This window comes from Papilio xuthus, unplaced genomic scaffold, assembly GCF_000836235.2.
Source record: "Papilio xuthus unplaced genomic scaffold, Pxut_1.1 DF826949.1, whole genome shotgun sequence".
Classification (NCBI taxonomy): Eukaryota; Metazoa; Arthropoda; class Insecta; order Lepidoptera; family Papilionidae; genus Papilio; species Papilio xuthus.
Genome location: NW_013531700.1, coordinates 5,351,015 through 5,374,481, shown reverse-complemented (window position 1 = coordinate 5,374,481; position 23,467 = coordinate 5,351,015). Strand labels below are relative to the sequence as shown.

The window sequence follows — 23,467 nt, the reverse complement described above, 5'->3', positions numbered from 1 at the left end:
AGATAGATGCTGAGAAGTTTAGTTTCTAGCGGTTTAAGTAAGCAATACTTATATGTACGTTTACGTCCCCACGGAATTTAAAAACAAATTAATTAATATCTAATGTGTTCTTCCAGACTATGTTCTACATCTATAGTATAGTTTTTGTATGATAAATCAACACTAAGAGACTGCTAAGGTAACTAATAAACGGGTTTAATTGTGTGTATGCATATACCACAAATTGACAATATTTAAACAATAAAACGTAAAATATTTCTTCATTTGCCATCTACATAAATTAAAATATCTTCCTAAGAATAGCTCAACATTTAACCCTCTAGCGCTAAACACAGTGGCAAATAAAATGAGAATTTTTTAATTAAAAACGAATTGGTAACATTTTTTTGCATAAGCGCATCTCAGAGCTTTTATTACAGGAGTGAACTTAATGTAAGTTGAATTAAAATGAAGTTTTCTTTGAGGCTGAGAAAGAGGCAAATGATTTTGTCTTTGCCAAAGAGCGCTGACTGAAGAAAACTAATTTGATTTAAAATTAACGTTCTGAATTTAATTTTATTATGGTTTTATTATTCATTGTACTAGTTGTCGAACGCGACTCCATCCGCGTGGAATTAAAAAAAACTTAATAAGTAACCTATGTGTCCATACTGTGTTCTAATTCTATGCCAAATTTCATAAAGATCCGTTAAACCGTTCCGGAGTTATCTTCTTATAATCATCCATCCATCTTAGCTTTCGCATTTATAATATTAGTAAGATTAGTAATAGGGAGTTTACACTGCCGGAACACTTCTACATTTTCCAAAGAAGCTGGAAAATTATTTTATGTAAAACTGATATACAGAATTGAACAGAATTGTAAAAATTTATATCTACTACATTGTCTATGTTTGTGTTGAGAAAATGAGATATATTTTATCATTCTACTTTTCTCCGGCATGTTTGACCTTTACAAAAAATATATCGCGTGTTAAGATTAAGAATTAGGAGGCGCGAGTTTCAAGGCTTTCACCCGTTTTTATTCGCAGCCACTTCCCTTTTTAATTAAATCTCATTATTTCTTGTCACCTATTTCAAAGGGGAACCCCCAAGGTGCTGTTTAATTAATCGCATTTACCATTTGAAATGTTCAAAGGTAGAGCTGTAGAAAAAATAATTATTACCAAGTTCATTTTCTTAAAATATTTTAACTGGTAACTCTAATATAGGAGATGTCGCCTATTTTGGACAAGTTCTACGGCTAGAGGAATACTCTTTCCAACTGGTTATGATGGGCAAAATCGCAGGCAAAAGACTGGAAGAAGAAAGAAATCGTGGTTGCGAAATATCAAGGAATAGACGAATTTTACTAAGACCGGCAAAAGTTTACTGAGCTGAAGGCCAACCTCCATTAAATGGAGAGGCACCTTGAGTGACAGAGATGGGAAAAATATGAGGAAAGGTAATTTCGCAAACAGGGTAAAGATACAGGGAATATAGAAAATATGGACAGGTGAAGATTGGAGTAGGAGTAAGCTGTTCTAAAAGCTGACATTTTTATGTTATATATTTAACTTTAAAAAATATAGTTTCTTGAAATAAAATTAGTAAGGTAAATTGTGCAATATTTATTCTTCAAGGACAATTTTTTGCAGCTTATTTCAATCACTTGATAAAGCTTTTAAATCTTTACAGAAATCTACAAAGCGATCCAAGAAAATCTCTTTTTAGGTAGTAAATATTTTAGGGAACAAAATGTTTCGTAAGAAAATTTTTGTAGCTGTCAGAGTTCATCTCACAATACGGGAGGAATGCAATCGCAAATCGAATTTTTGTCTCGAATACAAAAACTACAATCACAGTTGTTGTTGCATAAAAGTGACGGTTTAAAATTTATGCATTGCGCAATACGGTGTCGTGGAATAAATATTTTTATGGGGAATTCTGGCTGGAATGCCACACTGATGGGCTGAGGAGCGATGGAGGGGCGTCGAGGAGTGGGGGGAAGTTAGGGTTGCATAGTCCCGGCTGCCATAAGCAGCCCGGTCTTCGGTCGAAGCGTACGCGTTGTCGCGTTATTACTGTGGTGTACTGTGGAGTGGAATATGTTCGCAAGTTATAATTGAACAAGATGATGTGGGGTGTTGTTTTATAATATAGGTATCTTCGGATCCTTCAATGGTGAGTTTCATTAAAAAAAATGATTTACATAATATTTTTTTTTAATTACAAAAAAATAATTTTAAAAGTAGAGTTGTGGGAAAAGCATTTGATTATTTTAATTAAAAAATATATTAGAAAAATTTTCATGATATTTTATTTGATTAAAAAAATAGTAATAATAATTATTTTACGAAAAATATTAATTAAAATCTTTTTTTTTTATTTTTGCTATGATTTTTTTCTTTACGAATTTAATTATTTAAAATAATTTAAAAAAAATTAGTCATTTTTTTATAATTTAATTTACTAGAAAATAATTATAAAAGTAACAATTTTAATGATTAATAAAAAAGAAAAAAATATGTTTAAGTATAGCACGCAATATTAATATGATAACGTTATAAAGTGCGTGACAAATTAACATTTTAAGACTGTGCTTTCAAGAGACCGTGAAAATTCTCGACTTTTTTTTAATTTGATGTGATTTTTTTGTCTTTAAAGCAGATTTCTCCTGGAAGCATATCAATTTTTTTTGATTTATCATTCTTAGTAACAATTTATTTAAAGGAATGGTAAATTATAATATTTCTTTTTAATATTTAGGTTCTTGACCTCAAAAGTAGGTTACCACATAAGTATATAATGATTCTAAGGGTGCAACCCTTTAGTACTTGAGTGACAATATTTAACATAATATTAAAATCCGATGACCTTCTTAATAGCGTATAGTTCCGGTTAACTTTTTCTTACATAATAATTAATTTAATTTTCCTTCATCAAAATAAAAAATTAAATTGTTATCCACGATTTAATTTTTATCCTTTTACCTTTTTGTTAAATACTAGCTGTGTCCCGCGACTCCATTTACGTGATATTAAAAAAATATTTTTAAATAATATATGTATGTGGTCTTCCAGACTGTGTTTTACATCTGTGCCAAATTACCAAGACCTGTTTAACCGTTCTGGACTTTTAACATCCATCCATACATCCAAACTTTCGCATTTATAATATTAGTATTGTGATTGATCTATTAATTAAAGATAGTAAAAGCTATTATAATAGAGTATGGGAATGAAAAAGGCTTTACATTTTTCACGTAAAGGTCAACACACATTTAACTCAACAAATGTAAACGATATTTATTTTTAAAATACCGAAAAGTTCAAGTAATACCAATGGCTTACGAGTATTTTGAATACGATTTTAAAAATTTATAGCCTTTAATCTTTTTTGAACCGGAATTCATAACCGGAAAAAATATAATTCATTCCGAACAGATTGAAAAGAAACTAGCTTTCATCCATTTAACCGGCAAACGTTTGATCGTGAGGGGCAATTTGTTGCGCCACATTCGACCCACAAAATAATAAAACATTTTTTATTTTATAAATATTTTTTTCAACAAATCGAGCTCTTAAGCAAATTAAATTTAATCTGCTCTTGTATTTAATGAAAGTGTTTATATTTTTTTTTCTAAAATATATTGGAACATATTATTAACTTATTTACCGTCTCTGCTTAAAACATATTATTATCCCTGTTTTGTCAAAGATAATTACAGACTTATATAAACACGACTAAAACAGTCACGTACATGAATGTTTTAGGTGTTATATAAGTTTTTATTTAAGAATAATTCGTTAATGACAGAGATGACTATATGTTTTATATGAAGATTTTGGTCTCAGAAACCAAAGGTGAGTCGAATGAATTCATCGAGTTTATGGCTTAAGGCTATCTTTTTAGTTACACTTAGAGGTTGATTAACTTAAACCTTTGAGTAGATGTTTATTATGGATCCATACAAAAGACTTCTTGTTACCTACAAATATCATCAGCTCACTGTACGTCTCCACTGTGGGGCTCCGCCTACCCTAAGTAAGTGACTAGGCCATAGTCAACCACGCTGGCCAAGTGCATGTTGGTTGATTCACACATATCTTTGAATTTCTTCGCAGATATGTGCAGGTTGCATCACGATGTTTTCCTTCACCGTAAGAACGTCGAATAGAAAAACACATTGGTACATGGCGGGATTTGAACCCATGACCTGCAGATTACAAGTCAAGGGCTTAACCACTGAGCCACTGTCGCTCAACAATACAATACCTACAAATGTGGCAGTCAAGCTTGCAAATACAGTCGAACCTGGATAAGCGAGAGTATATGGTACCGATATTTTTGTCGCTTATAAAGGTTCCTCTCTAAATCGAGTTTCTCGCTTAAGAGATCGTTCGTCGGGACCGGAAAAATTACTAGATCGCAAATAAAACATAGAAAATTATATCAAAAAACCTAAAAAAAAAATAAGACCCTTAAAAGTAATTTGTTTGTTTTTTTTTTTTTTTAATATGCTTTTATTGTGTGACTTTATTATAAAGACGATATCTTAAAGAAAGGCATTTTGTTTATTCCTGTGCTGTAATATTTCAAAAGGGATTATTTCAATCCCCAATTACAAAGGATTTACGTAAAGCTATATAAAACCTTCTATAATTATGCCTCCATTTTGTTTAACACCAGAAAGGAATATCGTTAATTATTAATGCTACAGGAAATTGCGATTTTCTTTTTATTTAAAAATTTTCATCATTAATTACTTCGTATAAAATATGGTTGTGTTATAACGTATAACGTTAATTCCACGATATTTTATGTGGTATTTTATATTAAAAATTTGTTAAAATGATTTTTATTTTTATATACTATGAGATGACGCGAGAGAGAGCCCATCTGAATTCGCCGAAATATCAATGCGACCGCTGCCTATAGAAATCCGCAATTGCAGATGCGTTACCTACCTAGGACGTACAGAAAGAGAATATTTAGCTTTCCTACATTTCTCCTCCTATGTTAAACCTTGCGATCAGATACACAGACACTCCAATTTTATTTATATTTATAAAACACATAATGTTAGGTAGAAAATGCAACACTATGCTGGTGTATCGGCGCAACACTAGCCTTACTAAAATATCAACGTTTATGTCCCCTCACTAATCAATCTGACACTTGACTTGGTAACGAAAGCGCGACATTTGCGCTAAAGGATTCTAACTAATAATGTCTAAAAATAGATAGTAAGTATAATAACATTAGTACAAAATACAAGCGTTTATAAAAAGCTATTGCCCGCGACTACGTCGCGCGGAATTAAAAAAAAACTAGTAGCATATGTGTTCTTCCAGACTATGTCTGTACTAAATATCTTCAAGACCCGTTGAGCCGTTTCGGAGATATCTTCAAACAAACACCTATCCATTCACCTACATAAACTTTAGTATTTATAATATTGAATAATATATGCGAATTATTTAACTTTATATAAGTTCTTTTATGAGATGAGAAATTAAGCATATTAAGCAAACATCTTTCACAACTTAACTGTATACATAATTAAGTAGCCTCCATTACACTTAGGAGACTTGGAAGGGATTCTTAGTCGAAGAGACTGCCTGAAAATTACGTGCGCCAATATCGTAATGGTTGCATGTTCCTAAAGCTCCAAAGAGCTTATAGTTTGTTACTTGTCCTTTATATATAGCTTCGTTTGACTTAAAATCATCGAATTTTACATAAACTTCACTTAAACATCGGTTTAAACGAAAACATATTATGTACTTACCTATGTTTTCAAGAATGTGAGGTATAGGTTTGTACAGTCAATCTCTTTTGTACAGTCAGCTGCATAAATATGTATACAATTATAAATATTTAGAAACTTGTATTGGCATACTGTTTCAAAAATACATATGCGTATTAGTCAATGCATACATTTTTTGTGAAATAAAACGTGTATACATTTTTGTAAAGGTTTATAAATATATACATATTTATGAAGCTGACTGTACAAGGACTGGACGATGGAGTGAAGAATTTCAGTCACATTAATAAAATTAGTCTCTTTAGAAAGGCATTTCAGTTTATACTATGACCATAATATCATTGTTAATATCTAAATTGTTTATATGATTACACGTTAAATCGTAAACCCACTTACAGCGCCATCTATCTTAAAACGAAATGTTTATTTTTGTTCAAACAATTTACGATTTAAAAGTAAAGTGATTTATCGATGTTAATTATTTCTCCTTTGATATACAGCGTCGGGGCTTAGATTATGATGTTTGAAAACTTTTGGCAAACGGCCAAATATTCGACGGTGGGTTTAGGAAGCTGTATTTTTATCAAGGAATCAATATCTCTATTGAATAGGTTATTTTTAAATTTGTTTACATTACTAAAGTAGTATAATGCGATTAATAAAACATCGACAATCAATTTATTTGAATTTAGAATTGAGAAATATTTTAACATTTGGCAATATGCTTTTTATATTGCATAAAAATGAATGGAGTTTACGAAATGGATTGAAGTATTGAATATTCTTATAGTGCGTCGGTGGCTCAGGGGTTAAGCACTTGACTTGCAAACTGCAGGTCCTGGGTTCGAATCCCGCCATGTACCAATGATTTTCGATTTCAGATTTACATATGTACATTTATCCGACGTTCTTACGGTGAAGTAAAAAACATCGTGATACAACCGGTACATCTGAGAAGAAATTCAAAGATACGTGTGAAGTCAACCAACCCGTACTAGGCCAGCGTGGTTGACTGGCCTCATCACCCCTAACTTAGGGTAGGCTCCGAGCCCCTCAGTGGAGACGTATAGTGAGCTGATGATGAATATTTTAATTCTAGTACAAGAAACGTGGTATATAGTACTTTCCTCTGTTAGGTTTTGGTGGCTTCGTATGTTTATAATACCGCTGGTCTGTACCCCAAAACATTAGACTTTTATCAGTTTTTTGTAGTATAATGAAAAGAAAATACCCCGAATTTACACACATTTCTTTCTTTATATAAAAGCTGTATGAAATGAATTTATTACAAAGACTTACTTTGTTATTTTGGTACATTGCAGCGTAATCTACTCCATTTAATTTTATAAGCGTCTTTATCAATATTTTCCGTGTTAAGAAAAGAAAGGAGAAAGTATTTTTTGTACCCCTTTCAGATATTTAAGATGAAATGAACTGAATAAGGTTTTTTTGTATGAAATTCTAAACAAAATGAACATGTATTCATACATACAATAGGAAGATTTTAATGTTATATTACCGGAGATATTTTAAAGTAAAATATTTTATCCTATTCAAGTTAAGTAATTGTAGCTTTAATTCTCCAAATTAAGTTTAACCTCGAGTTTTAAAAGCAAAGTGAAAATGTATTTACATTTTATTTTGAAAATTTTAATTTTGTGTGTGAATGAGAAATGTTTTCATAAGATAATGCATCAGTTTCATTAAAATATTTTAACTCTACGTATTATTTTATGAATGTAATTTTTAAAACAAACACTATAATACTAACGCGCTGGAAAATTATAATTGTGTTAGTCTAGATAGAAAATTTAGTTTAAAATATATTCAAATAATTAGACTCAATTAGTTGATATTCAAAACGTTAGTAGCAACTAGAAGAAACTAGTTTCAAAATCATTTCTACCTTTAACAATGAGGCACTGAGTAATCCAGAAATAGGGCTGTCAACTTTTAAACATGTCGACGTAAGTCGAATGAAGCTTTCTCCACTCTTGATTCCTTGGAAGGTGACAAAAAACTACGTACATCCTTGATTCTAAGGCAGTAACAAAAATAGATATTTAATGAATTATTCTTTATATTCTGACCAGCCAACCAACCCGCACTTGGCCAGGGTGGTTGACTATGGCCAAATCACCCTTAACGTACCGTAGACGTATAGTGAGAACAATGATAAACTCAAAGAGTTGTCAGCCCTAGTGCGTATTGGGAACCAAACTCTTGTAGCAGTATTAAAGAAGAAAGTGCTCGAGTAAACTCTTTAAAATAGTGTTATAATTAGCTAATTTGAGAGATTTTTTTAGTGTACGAAAGTTATTTTCTTTGAAGGTCTGTTGCGTTTTTTAGGCGCGTTCAAGCTATTAACCTAGTTGCCGGAAATAGGTTAATAGATTTTAATAATAAGAATGCGTGTTTGTACGTCATTTCACGAAATGTACTCACTAAAATATGATTTAATCAAAAGGGTTTTTTGTATACTAATATTATAAAGCGGAAGACTTTGTTTGTTTAAACGCGCTAATCTCAAGTCCGATTTGAAAATTTTTTTTTTGTTGGATACTCCATTTATAGAGGAAGACTTTAGGTTACATAACATTACATTGCGACCAATAGTTTTTTTTTAATTCCGTGCATACGGAGTCGCGGGCGACAGCTAGTTGAAAATAAAGCTCAATAAAATGAGGAGAACTGATCGGCAACCCTCGTTAGTCGGAGAGGCACCTCAAGAAGAAGAAGAAAAGTACATTTTTTATTCTAAGTGCCCCATTATTAAAAAGCTTGGAAATGAACTATCATTGTAACAAATGTTTGTATTCCTAATCCTGTCTGATTTTCTTTAAAACCAATAAAATAGTAGAAAATTCTCTTAACATAATTTCCAATATCAAATATAAACTGAATTCAATAACATTAATGCAGCAAAAGCCTTGCATTCGGATTTTAAATAGAAAGCAAGAATTTTATTACAACCAATTCCAAAGATAATGGTCGTGTAATGGAAAGCTTTGACTCGCAATTTTCAACGCAAAGTCAAATTAACTCTTCGCTTTTAAGTTTAATAGAGCTTGTTATTTTAATAGAGAACACATTTATCCTAATGTTAGGAGCATTTAGTACACGCATAACCTTTTAACCTCACCCTTCTAATAGTGTTATCTCTGAATAGATTATTCAAGTTAACACATTTTGTTATATATATAAAGTGTGCTAATTTTGTAAATAAATAAAAATAATTTTAATGAAAACAAACCTTTAATTTGCTTTTGGTAATTAAAATTACCATTTTTTTCGACAAGATGATCCGAAGTTCTAAACTCGATAAGGTTATGTTGTTTAATTTCGAAAATATGGCCACCATTCCGCTTCATCAGATCAGTACCGTGTAATCATAATGCATTATCACGTGACTTACACTTGTTTGCAAAATTTCAGCTCAATCAGTAAATGGGAGAAGGTTTCAATTTAATCCGCGAAATTTGATAACAAACATCGCGACTGGTGAAACTAAAACAAAAGCTTGTAAAAAAAAAGGTTCTCTTTGTTAAATAAAACTTTCTTACCACAAGATTCTATTTTTATATTTAATTTTGTCTGGTGTGCAATATTAGAAAACGATAAAAGTGTCCGATCTACGTTCTAAACAACTTAGGTCGTAAGGTAGCTCTACATAAATCTAATTTTATAGACTACAATAAATTTCATCTCAAGCTCCACTACTATGTTCAATGATTTTCATTTTGTTAATAACTTTTGGAGAGAGAACATTGTCCTATTTAAGGTCTTTTAAAGCATGTTTTTATTCAAAAGGCGTACATGATACAGCTGCATTCAGAATATTGAAATGGTCACTTAAGCATTCAATAAAAAAGAATTATCAAATTAAATCTACACTAAGGTTCTCTGATGATTAATATATTTTAAATGTAAATAAAAAATAGTCATCTATCCCTTACCAATAATTTCTCATAAGGATAGGATGGGAAAAGAAGGTGGATTTGACGAAGGCGATGCATAGGAAAGGGAAATATTCTCTTCCCGTGCGTCCCCTATTCTGTCCATTAAAGGAAGGCAACGCGTATGCAATTGCGAATATCTTTAGGTTGCGGTCGGTTCGCTGTTCTGGCAAATTAAGCTGGCCTTTCGCTTGTTTGCCACTTTATACAAGACAAAAGGGCAAAAGAACAGCGCGAACGGTTTTATCGACGCCCATGTACATCTACAATACCAGAGGAACCGCAGACGCATTCCCATCTTTGAGATGATACGCTCGCTTCTTGAGGACGCTAAGTCGTAGCTGGGAAAAATTTAATTTCAATGAGATGAACAAAGATTAAATGATTATAAGAAAGGGGATGATGGGCTTACAAGGTTATTGTAAAGCGGATAATTGCATGTCCTCTAATTGTATTATTCTAATCACATTTGCATCTGTTTGTATCCGATGCGAATGACCTTGCAACTAGTTCCAGTTTGTTTTTCTCTACCACACGCTTGGCTTAACCTACTCTTTGTTACGTAAAAGATTATATAGCTTATACTCTGTTATAGTTGGGGATTTAAAATTGTAAAAATGCACCTGATTTGTAATTCTTCTTAAGGTGCCTCTGCGACTAGGGTAATGTTGGTGGTCAGTTTGCTATATTTTTGTTTATCTCTTGCGAGGCGATACAGTTGGGCGGTACTCCAAATTCTTGTCTACTCACTGATGTTGCGCAAACAAGATTTAAATAAAAAAAATTAAAATAAAAAAAGTTGATTTAACAATATTAATCTTAATAATTGAAGATATTATTAAAGAAATTTGCTGATTAGTTTCTTTTCAACTTTTTCAGTATAAAAAAGTTTTATTTCTTGTCTTTAGATTGGATATTTGGCGTGTATCGTAGACAAAGGCTTGCTTTGTCGCATCTCGTCTTTGTCTCAAATTCCACTTGTACGAACACGTATTTTAAATGTTTTGTTCCACTGGTGCCAAAGCTTTGTAAAAAATTCTAAAACAGATATCGTTTTTACAGACGCTTGACTTTGTTTTAACATAGTAAAATATTTGCGGTATATTTACTAGTTTTAGAAATCATCAGTTCGCTATACGTCCCCACCGAGGGGCTCGGAGCCTACCCTAAGTTAGGGCAGACTAGGCCATAGTTAACCACGCTGGCCAAGTGCGGATTGGTTGACTTCACACATATCTTTGAATTTCTTCTCAGATATGTGCAGGTTGCATCATGATGTTTTTCTTCACCGTAAGAACGTCGGATAAATACATATGTAAAATCGGAAAACGAAAAACACATCAGTACATGACGGGATTGGAACCCAGGACCTGCAGATTGCAAGTCAAGTGCTTGACCACTGAGCCACCGACGCTCTAGCGACAGTTAGTTTGATTATAATTCTATCTCATTATAAAACAACGATTTAAATTTAAGGTACATTGTAAGCATTAATTTAATTCAACAAAATTTCTTTGTTAGAACAAGGGATAATCTGCTAACAAAGCAAGACCGTAGCAATTGCCAAGTTCTGTTTATTGGAAAATACTTGTACATTGAAATTCTATCTTAAATATATACAATACAATGTCTTGACCTCTATACGCTTACAAAGTATTATGTACCTTGTAGACTACAGTTTAAAGTCACTATTTGATATTCAGCTGACTATTTAAAGTTAATGTTATGTGATGTTGTCGAAAAAATATCATTACTTTTTACTCTTTTGCTCGTACTCGTATGTGTAATTACTGAAGTTAAATATCCGGGTGCTCCTGCCGAGTATGGTTGAACCATTACTTAATACTTGTAAGAAACTTTTAAGATCTTCGTATCTTTATAACCTACTGAATTGTTAGTCAAAATAATCTCAAACTATAGGTAAAGTGAGTCTACTACGAATATTTGTGACAACCATACATTCATTGATAGAATTTGTATAAAAATTTGTGCAGAGCCCTATCGGGCGTAAAGTATGTCGTAAAATCCTATACTAATTTTACTAATACTATAAATGCAAATGTTTGGATAGATGGATGGATGTTAGAAGATATCTCCAGAACATGGATCTTGATAGAGATAGAGCATAGCCTGGAGGAACAGGTAGGTTTCTAATAAAGTTTTTTTTTATTCCACGCGAACGGAATCGCGGAAGCCGGTTAGTTTTGCCATATTGATGACGATACGAAGACGCTTACAAATCGTACTAGACACACAGAGTTTTATTGCATTAAAAAAAACAATTTAGAGATATAAATTAAGTTAACGAAAGTAAACTGGGACTGAGACATGTCACGTCACCAAGGTCCTTTAATTTTCTCCAGTATGTTAAGACAGCCCGCTACGTGATCTAATTATGGAATTAATTTGACCAAGTCTCGACCATCCCTCGGAGACTCTCTTCAATTTTATGATCTCCAACCTTAATTCGAAGCAGTGCGTCATTTTTATAAGGGAAATGTGATTACGTTTTCATTAAAACGTAATAAAAACGTTTTATTAAGTAATTGATTTTATGAAGGCTATAAATTAAAATGGCCGATACGACGTCTATAAATTGAAGTACCAAATCCTATTAAATTATTCTTTTGCTTTGAATTATTTGCTTTTTTCAGACATTTTGTACTGAATACTTTGATAGGAATTGGTTAAATGTCAAATATATGGTATCCAGCGCAGGACATGCAAGTAAATACCTTTTCTTGTGAATATATGAATTACTTTTTACAATAACGTGTTCTTGAACACTTTACCTAAAATTTGTTTTATAATATAAAAGTAGTAAAAACCTGTGATCGTGAAATAACTACAATATCATAATCTTACTTCTAACTAATATTGTAAATGCGAATGTTTGGATGGATTTATTTGAAGGTATCTATGGAACGGTTGCATGGATCTCACTGTAATTTGGCACAGATGTAGAACCTGGAAGAATTTATAGGCTACTTATTGAGTTTGATTTTTTTTAATTCCGCGCGGACGGAGTCGCGGGCTACAGCTAGTTTGTAAAATATTACATCGTGTTAGAGTTTTCATTGTTTTTTTCAATTGATGGCGTTAGAAATGCAAAGCTACACTATCCCCAAGTGGCAAAGGCTATATTTATTATCAGTTTTTTTTTAATTTGGCAAAGTCACAGGCAACTGCTAGTTATGTATAAGGCATGTTGGGTTAGAAAGGTTTGAAGAGACGCCGACTTGCAAGGTTGCGGTCAAGTCTTTGATCAGTATCAAAGAGAAGGTAGTTAAGTAAGCAAAAAATGCTTAGATTTGACCGTTTCCAGTTCTCCTTTGTAAATTACAGTTTGGCAAACCAACTTAACGTACTTTAAGTTAGGGACTGAGTTTTTATCGTATTTATGAGTATTATAATTTTACATAGCTTTATAGTAGCTTTTAGTAAAGTTTCTAAGCACGTTTGTTAGTTTCAGACATTGATTAAAATTTTTATGTTTTTGGATATTTTTAACATGAATTAAAAAAAAATTATGTGTTCTATAATACTTGACTTTATAGTTTCTCTAATCTCACTAACATTATAAATGCGAATGTTTTAATGGATGGATGGATGGATGTTTGTTTAAAGATATCTCCAGAACGGCTGAACAGATACCACTGAAATTTGGCATACATACAGAACATCTACAGTCTAACTAACAGTCTAGAAGAAATCATAGGCTAATTAAGTTTTTTAATTCCGCGCGGACGGAGTCGGGAGCGACAGCTAGTTTGTATGAAACCGAGATTTACGATATTTAATTTATTATTTTAAAAAGTCAAACAATAAAAATTCTTTTATATTTTTAGTAGTAATATTAAAAACACCCTGTATAAGTAAAAATAATAACTCAAAGAGACAAACAATGGAATAACTTTACATTCTGTTCCTATTGTGTTCCCGAGAGACCAAAGTTAATGTATTTATGATACGAATACGTTTTACATGAATAAAACAATATATTCATGTAAAACTATCATATCAGAGAGTATCAGAAATAACATAATTTTATTTTACAACGACTATAATATTTATTTTATATCATTAATTTAATTTATTACTATGGGCGTCGGTGCCTCAGAGGTTTAGGCACTTGACTTGTAATCTGCAGGTCCTAAGTTCGAATCCCACCATGTACCAATGTGTTTTTCTATTTTAGATTTATGTATGTACATTTATCCGACGTTTTTACTGTGAAGGAAAACATCGTGATGCTGCATATATCCGAGAAGAAATTCAAAGATATGTGTGAAGTCAACCAACCCGTCCTGGTCCAGCGTGGTCGACTATGGCCTAGTCATCCCTAACTTAGGGTAGGCTCCGAACCCCTTAGTGGGGACATGTAGTGAGCTGAGAATGAATGAATTAATTACTAAGATTTTGACATTTTAATAAACGTTTAGATGTAATTTAAATTGTTACGAGCATAGAATTCGGTCATAATTAAATGCTTGACAACATTTATTTTCTTAAGTAACGGTGTTCTAAGATTAATTTTTACAATATTTAAATATTAGTCCAACAAACTCGTCTATTTTTACCTGACTGTTTACCCACCTAACCGTGGGTTTTTGAGGCCAGAATCTCTGTATAAAACATATTGTTAACTTTGTTTTGTCAATGATATTGACAGGGATGATACGATTTTTACAAAGAGTTTGGGCTCAGAAACCAAAGGTAACAAGAGGGTAATGTGTTTCGCGTATGTAAGTTTGCTTTTATATATAAGTTTGTATATTCCATTTGACGAGTTACCTTGCTAGTTTTTTGTGTGAACTTACAAAACAAACACGTTTGAGTTCAAAAGCATTAATACAAGTAAATATAATGAATATAAGATATTTAAGGACGAACGGAAAAAAAACAAAAAAAAAACTGGCCACTAAAAATAAAGCAAAGAGGAACGAAGATTAATATATTTCCTTTGTTGATAGAAAAAGACTTGAACAAATTAACCTGCACTCTCTTATTTTTATACGGAAAGAAATATTGAGAGAAAAGAAATATTACGCTTCTTTAAATAAAATGCTGGCTATTTTTAACAATATTAATAAAAATATTAGAAACTATTTAATATCAAATAAAAAAAAATGTTTAAAGTAATTTAAAAGAACTAGAAATTAAAACAATTCGTCAAGATAATTCAAATTAACGCAAAGTCAATGAAGTAGTGTCGTTTAATTGCGAAGGTGCTATGGCCACCTCTGGGTCCATCATCAGATCAGCACCGTGTCAACATAATATTGAATTGTCAAATAATTTACACATGTATGCCAAATTCCAGCTCAATCAGTAATCAGGAAGTGGTTTTAATTTGCAAGATTTGACGAACATCGGGACATTTGAAACTAAATAAAACTCTTAAACTTTTATTGTTGTCTTTGTTTTTTCAAACCAAATGAAAGAGATGTAATTATATTTCATACATCATAAATGTTTAGTAAGATGGCAACACTATTTAACAATTATTACGTAAATTTTAATAGTCCAGGTATAACTAAATATTTTTTATGTGTGCCCTCAGTTTGTGACGTAATGATAAATGATGCAATCCCCCGCCTTACGATTGATGACGTATACAAGATTCTTAATTAAGGAAAAAATCTTATATTACACCGAGATTACACATTAATATATTCTTGTATGTTTACGTGAATACGGCAAATAAGACGTCAATTAATATTTAATAACAACTCATTAAAAACGAAAAACACTAACAAATTTCTTTACGAAACAACAAACACTTAAAATATAACTTAAAGTTGTATGTTATTGCATAATGCCATCCAATTTGGTAATGTACTCATATTGCATAACGCCATCCACCTTGTAAAGGATGACAACAAAATATCAATGTAAAGAGAGATTCAGAAGAGTCAACGCGACCGTCAGAGAAAGAGAGAGAGAGAGAAAGAGAGAGAGAGAGAAAGAGAGAGAGAGAGAGGGAGAGAGAGTACAATTTAGCTGCTTGTAATAATTATTCTTATTGTACTCTGTTATTCAATTATTCTTGTATCATGTAAAATTACCATACAGTGATTGAATAAGATTCGTGCCTTATTTTGTGTTCAAATTTCTTACATTTTCTAGTATTGAAACTCTGCCAAATGTCACCTTTATCTCAATATTTATTTCGAAAAACTTTTACCTGAACTATCACAAGTTGCGTTTACGATACCGAAGCAGTACAATTTTATTTTGCTACGGAGATATATTTGACTGATTTTATATTTTGGTTTAATATCTAGAAATAATAAGACAACATAAAATCTTAATAAGAAGACAAGCATTTGTTTATCCATTTACATTAATATCATAATGAGATGAGATTTTATTATGGGTTTGTTCAAGATAAACTTAAAAAATACTTAAGTAATTATGAAATCAAATTCTTCTACAGACTTTGTAGCGGTTTCTTATCATAATTGATGTAATCTTAATAATATTATAGTATAAATGCCAAAGTTTAGATGGATGTATGTTTGTCGGTATCTTCAGAACGGCTTAACAGATCTCGATGAAATTTGGCACATATGTAGAATATAGTTACTAAGATTATTTCTAATTCCACGGACGGAGTCGCGGGAAATAGCTAGTTTGAAAGACATTCTCCATGTCCCTAATATTTCTTATAAAACAGTTTTACGCGGCTTTACGACGAATGAATCGAAATAACCAAAATAACCAATAGATTTCCATTGAACCACTTGCATTGAACATGTCATGGTCTTATAAAAAAAAAAACTTTTTTTCTTTATATTATAAGGTGATAAAAGCGGCCACCCGAATTTGCCAAAATGTCAAAGCAACCCCTGACTATAGACATTGGCAATTTTATGAATTGCAGAAAGAAAATATTTCGTCAAATCCCCCCTTTCTCATCCTTTCCTTATAAGAAAAGGAAGGAAAACAGACTAAAATAAGGGTAATAACAAGCGTTACTTGGTGAGAATACACGGTAAGGTAGACTCGAAGTTCTAAAATCAAACATCGATCTTGTTACAAATCGTATTGTTTTCGTTGTAGGAAGACGTCGAATTAAAAGAGGTCGTCGCCCGGAATAGCGCAAAAGATGGCCGTCAGCCAACACTGGAACTAATTCTATGCGCATTAGGCATTGCGCAAGAGAACCGACATTATTACATACAATTGCGGCATGCGGAAATGTTAAATGTCGCTCGACTGTTACATTTCGTACACTTGATTAACCTAAATGAGTGACGAGTTTGTTAATTAAATTTCTTTAGGTAATTAAAACGGAGACTTTTTACGAAGAATATTATTATTTGATTTTTTTGGTTACCGACTCAACGATACCGTTTTTTTCCAAAATCCACAAATGTGTTTGAGCTTATTTCGAGTTTGTTGACTTACAAAGTAAATCTATTATATATTAAATAGACAATATAATATATTTGGTCTCGATTATTTTTAACAAAACTACAATCATTAAAAAGTAATCTTATCGCCATAAATGTATAAAAATACTAATATTATAAATGCGAGTGTTTAAATGGATGGAAGGATGTTTGTTTGAAGGTATCTCCAGAATGGCTGAATGGATCTCGATGAAATTTGATGTAAATATAGAACAAAACCTGGAGTAACACATAGGCTAACAATTATGTTTTTTTTACTCGCGGACGGAGTCGCAGGCGACAACTAGTACGCGATACTAAAGAGACATACACACCTTAGTCAAGAGTCTTTGAATGCATTAATTTCAAAGTCAGCCAGCGTAACTTAGGTAAAAGATAAGTTGTGGTAACTTTCAACTTAACTGTTCTGCTTAAAAAACTTGGCAAAGTTCACTGTTGCCGACGGTATTTGGTATATGGCGCCATTTCAAGTAATTTTGAGGATAATTGTACTAAATTACAGTCTTGTCATAAAACAGGAAGTTTTGGAATTATGTAAAGATTGTTAAGAATGATTGAATCTTGATTAAATGTTTTAGACATTTATTAATTAGAATCATTTGGCGCGAATGACGTGCTTTCGTTACAAAGTCCAGTGTCAGAATGAATAGTGAGGGAACATAAACGTCGACATTTTAGTAAAACTAGTGTTGAGTCAATACACTGCCTCATATCCGGGTTTTCTTCCTAATTAGTGATAGTATTTTGGGATGTTAGTATATTTATATTACAATTGTTTTTAGCATTTTTTTAAGTAAATATTTGGATATGGAAGAAATATGTTGTTATTTTACATATACTAGTAATATTATAAAGAAGAGTAAGCTTTGATTGCATTGAATAGGCTCCGATGCTACTAACCGATATGAAAAATTCTTTTAATATTGGAAAGCTGTCCCTGGGTAGGAATAGCTATATTATTAAATTTTTAATTCCACACGCATAAATTCGCACGCTGCTAGTTCGATTATAAAGTGTAAACATTCAAGAGACTAACGGGTTATAAAATATGTTAGTATTAAGTAGTAGTTTAGTATAGTAACAAAATAAATCAGACAGATTCATGTCATCTGTCGGATTTATTCGTTCCGGTAAAGAATAAGAAGCTCAAACCTCACTACAAATTAATCCGACTGAATGTAATAGGCACCCGCACTTGACCATTTTTTTTTCAGAGGGGAATGCTTTATGCATATACCGCGCCCCGGGGGGGACGCGGTAGTTATGTGGGATTCTCCTCCATAGCGGAGGCATACCCACTAAACCCCTCTGTTCCTCCAACGCATCGGGACGGGACCACGGGCACGCTTTCGCTCTCGTCCGCGGCCCACCCGCACTTGACCAGCGTGGTTGACTATGGCCTTATCACCCTGAACTTAGGGTAGGCTCCGAGCCCCTCGGTGGGGACGTATAGTGAGCTGATGATGATGTAATAGGCAAGCAAACAAATTTATATATTATAATTCTCATAAATTGCCAAATAAGAAACTCCTGCCTTAATGAAGCTACCTAATTTAAATGATAAATCTTAACTAGGACTCGAAAATAAATGATGCAAAAAGCGAGTAGACATTAAAGTTAAATTAATATTGAAGTACTTTTCATTCCCCCCTTTTAAGTATCTCGGCAGCGAACTTTTCATTCGCCCCTCGTATGTTGTGGAAATTTTCTCACATCTCGAGCCGTGAAAAGATTTTCCCTATTCAGTTTTCCAACGCTTAAGCGCTAGAGTTATTCCATAGAAAACTAAACGTACGGACTTCGTTTGTGCCGAGGGTGGAAAAAAACTTTTCAATCGTTTGCAGTTTATGTAACAATAGATATTATACGTTTGTTATGTACTTTTTTAGTAAATTTATATAATAGATTAAGGTTTTATTCTAGTCTTATATACATCTTAATAAACTGTACGTTTGTTCTATATGCATTGTTATATCACTTGAAAGAGTGTCATCAAATTTTGTTTATTATAAAGGTACAAGAAAAGTATTGTGGCTCAAAAATATTTGTTTAATTACTCTATTCAATAAGTAATTTTGTTATGAATATCCAATGTAGAGCAAAATTTTGCAAAAAACAATTATTTTATTTCTTTCTACAATCCATGCTCGCTTTGTTATCATGTTATATTGAAAAGGCTTAAATATTTAAATATACAAAGATTTCCTACGACAAGTCGAACAAAAGAATGATGTTATATTTTTAAGAGTTGGAATTTTTGAGAGCTTTATCTAAAGTGATATACATTTTACGACAAAGTGCTTTCTCTAAGTAAATTTAAACATACTTTTATAAAATCCCTTATTAAAACAGATCGTTGTATTCATATTGTATTTATTATGTTATTCATGAAAAAATGTTTAACGTAATATGTTAATGCGATAATAAATCAATCGTGATATAAATCCTTTCAAACCGTATATAACCTAAATGTCTTATTTCCTAGGCATACAAAATTAGATGACCATACATTTATGATTGTTATATTCATACATCATTTCAATACGTAGACGTAACCTAATTCAGGAAAGACTAGACGTGGCCTACAACTCCATTCGCGCGGAATTATAAACAAAATTAATAAGTAGCCTGTGTGTTCTTCCAGACTATGTTCTACATGCCAAATTTCAGCGAAATGCAGTCGTTTCATCCATCCATCTAAACATTCACATCTATATATTATATGTATATAAAAGAGAGTCGTGTTAGTTACACTATTTATATCTCAAGAACGGCTTTACCGTTATGGCTGAAAATTGGTGAGGAGGTAGCTTAGAGCCAGGAGACGGACATAAAATACTATTGATTCATTTTTTTTAATTTATGCCGTGAAGAGCTGCTTTTTATTTAATTTACTAATATTATAAATACGGATGTTTAGATGAATGTGATGTGAACGGATGGATGGGTGTTTGAAGATATACTAAAAAACTTAATTAGTGTAGCCTATGTGTTCTTTCCACCAACCCGCACTGGACCAGCGTGGTTGACTATGGCCTATTCACCCCTAACTTAGGGTAGGCTCCAAGCCCCTCGGTGGGGACGTACAGGGAGCTAATGATGTGTTCTTTCAAGCTATGTTCTATACGTATGCAAAATTTAATCGAGATCCAATCAGACGTTCTAGAGACTAGATGTCGCCCGCGACTCCGTCCGCGTGGTTTATAATATTAGTAAGAAAAGTAAGATGTGTACAAATTAAGAAAAATATAAAATACTGAATTGTGATTCTACACAACAAAATAGCTAGAAACAGTCGTAACAGTAACGTAAATGTCTCATAAAATAATAGAAAACGATCGTAATATAACAGATTAAATAAAACCAGATTCGATGACTAAGGCGTATTGTATTTTCGTCTGCGATATGTTTGTGTAATATGTTGAGATTAACGTTTTCCTTGTTGTTTCAGGCAGTCGGCAGATGTAAGCATAAATCCGAAATGAGATGAGTATGCGCGTGTCGTGGGCCAGATGGTATTGGATAGTTATATTCACGACTTGCACCGCGAGGACGGCCAGCGACTGGCTCGACTGCGCCCACATCGCCACTTGCCGTTGTAAGTGGTCCTCCGGCAAGAAGACCGCCACCTGCGCCTCCGGAGACCTCCGCAGACCGCCAGCTCTCTCATCTGACATTCAGGTCCTGGATCTTCACGACAATCCACTCAGGAATCTACCGCAAGGAGTCTTCTCCAATATCGGCTTATTAAATTTACAACGAATAAATTTAAAAGCGACCAAATTACGTTCTATACACGCGGATGCTTTTCTAGAATTAAGAATTCTAATTGAAGTGGACCTGGCGAATAACGATTTAGCTGTTTTACCGAGAGATATATTCAGAGGCAACGAACGATTACGATTGGTAGTTCTCAGTAACAATCCTTTGACCAATTTGATCTCTGATCAGTTTCCGCCGCTACCGCATCTCCGAATGTTACTACTCGATGGTTGCCGACTGCGGACAATACATACGAAAGCTTTGAGAAATTTACGATCCCTAGAAACTATAGATTTACGGAGAAATCAACTAACATTCCTTCGATTGATAACGTTTTCGTTGCCAGCTTTAAAGACGATGTCACTGTCGGGGAATCCTTGGCGGTGCGATTGTCGGTTAGGTGAATTTCGAGATTGGTTCTTAGATAGTAAATTGGGTACTGAAGACCTGTTATGTATGGAGCCACCGATGCAGGCTGGAAATAAATGGCGAAATGTTCCTAGTGAAAACATGACATGCGCTCCCGAAGTACGATCGAGTACAGTTGTCGTGAGGGCAGAGGTTGGATTAGCGGTTACATTCGGCTGCTGGATACATGGAATTCCAAAGCCGCAGGTGACTTGGTTGTTTGATGGTATAAATATACACAACAGTACAATAGATTGCGATATGGAAGAAACTGATACGACGGTAGAAAATGACATTTCAGAAGATAGAGTGCCTGGTAGTGTAAGGTGGGTTAATATAACATTGTTAAATATAACTTCTAGTGTCGCCGGTGAATGGACTTGTGTAGCAAAGAGTACGGCGGGAGAGGCCAGAGCTGTTATTAGTCTGGTTCTACCTCGGTCTCAAACGGCGACAGCTCGCACCGCACCTGGTATACCGCAACTTTTAGGAGTAGTTTTTGGTGCATTAGGTGCGCTGGCGGCACTCGGCTTTATCGCTGCAGTTGCTTGTTGGCATCTTAGAAGACGTTCCGTACCACCCAGTAGAAGTTTTATGGATCAGGAGAAACGTCTAATAGACGCATCAGTCGTCGTGAGCTGTGACAGATCTATTGCTGATATGGCGTCCCCTTGTGACTTTGAGCTCACTGAACGATCCCTGTCTGTTGACAACGACCAGCCCAGAGGTTGTGGATTTGATCCAGTACATATTACAATAGAAGGAACACCGGGAGTATTTCCTCCACCACCAGCCGAATTTGCGGTGCCAGTGCCGTATGGAAACATATTTATATCCGTGCAAGTAGCGGGAAGAAGTGAACCGACCAAATATCCTGATCTACTGAGTGGAGGTGCAACTTTGCCGCGGCGAAGTAGAACATGTTGTACCGCGCCTGCGTATGACAATATGGGACCCAGAGTGACGGCCACTGGTAGCTCTACATGGTCGCTGCCCGGCGCGAGTTGCGACAACCCTGAGCCGTGTGAGACTCCTGTTTTAAGTTTACCGCCACCACCGCCGGAGTTCGTTTCCCTTTAGCCTAGGGTTCTGGTGCTGGATCCCTCGGCCCTGAGGTGACCTGGTACCGACTGTTTTTGAGTCAATTAGACTATTTCCCATTTTTATTGTACTTATAATAATTTTGTCTTAATTAATCGTTTAAAATGTAAATAAAGATGAATCGAGAATGAATGCAGTGGACGTTTGGCATCACGATAGGTAAAATATGAAGTGTTGTTATCAAATATTAAAATTAAAAATTTTACTATAAAAATAACTTAAGATCTTATTGTTATTTGTATGGTGTGTGGTTGGAGTGAGAAAGATTTCGGTCTTTATCTATTTATTTCCTAAATATTTCTTTAAGTCACGTCGCATATGTGTCTTCCCAACTTTTGTAAATATCGTTTTATTCATATTATACAATTTTCCCAAATATAAGACTGACCCTTTTATCTTATTTTCATCCCTCTTTCTAGCGTGTATGAATGTTTAAAGCTATACACTTCAACTAGTGTCAAACAAAATAAGCTTCTAAGCGTTTTATTTAAAAGCGAATATTAAAAATAAACAAATCGTACGATTTCTTTGGTTTTATTTGTTCTCAATATTCTAAATCCTGTTTATCTAAGCCTCCACATAACTAGATTACTATTGATAATCTTTTTAACAAATCACCTACTTTTATATTATAAATTTTGTTCTGCTGTCATAACATTTTATCTTTAGCAACTACTAGCAGTAGTCCGCGAGTCCGTCTGCGCGGAATTAATTTAGTAGCCTATGTGTTCTTCCAGACTATCTATATATATGTCAAATTTCATCAAGATCAGTAAAGTCTTTCCGGAGATACCTTCAAACATCCATGCATCCATCATTCGCATTTATAATATTAGTAGGATTGGTTTAAAATTTAGTTTATTCAACGGAACACCAACACCTGGCAAAGACTAAGATATAAACTAAATAATTCTTAATGTGAAAATTTTCTGTGGGGCATTTAATACAATAATTAAGTAGTTCATCATCATTATCAGAGTTCGTCCACTGCTGAACGTGGGCTTCCCACATCGATTGCCACAATGTTAGTCCTGTGGAGTGTCGCTATACACAAATCTATGCTTTCTACT

At 33.4% G+C, this 23,467-nt stretch overlaps 1 protein-coding gene across 2 annotated transcripts; it reads left to right on the top strand.

Moving 5' to 3' along the window:
* The first annotated feature begins 2,035 nt into the window (after positions 1–2,035).
* Positions 2,036–22,816, top strand: LOC106120644 (leucine-rich repeat-containing protein 24). Of its 2 annotated transcripts, none has more exons than XM_013316008.1 (2): positions 2,036–2,163; positions 20,582–22,816. In XM_013316008.1, the coding sequence occupies exon 2, from the start codon at positions 20,613–20,615 to the stop codon at positions 22,374–22,376; it is 1,764 nt and encodes a 587-aa protein (XP_013171462.1). In that variant the 5' UTR covers positions 2,036–2,163; positions 20,582–20,612; the 3' UTR covers positions 22,377–22,816. The 2 variants fall into 2 exon arrangements, with proteins under 2 accessions (XP_013171462.1, XP_013171461.1); XM_013316007.1 differs by having other exon boundaries at positions 20,578–22,816.
* Positions 22,817–23,467: the final 651 nt, after the last annotated feature.

Coding starts and splice junctions, on each gene's coding strand:
- LOC106120644 (XM_013316008.1), top strand. CDS start 20,613: ATGAGTATGCGCGTGTCGTGGGCCAGATGGTATTGGATAGTTATATTC.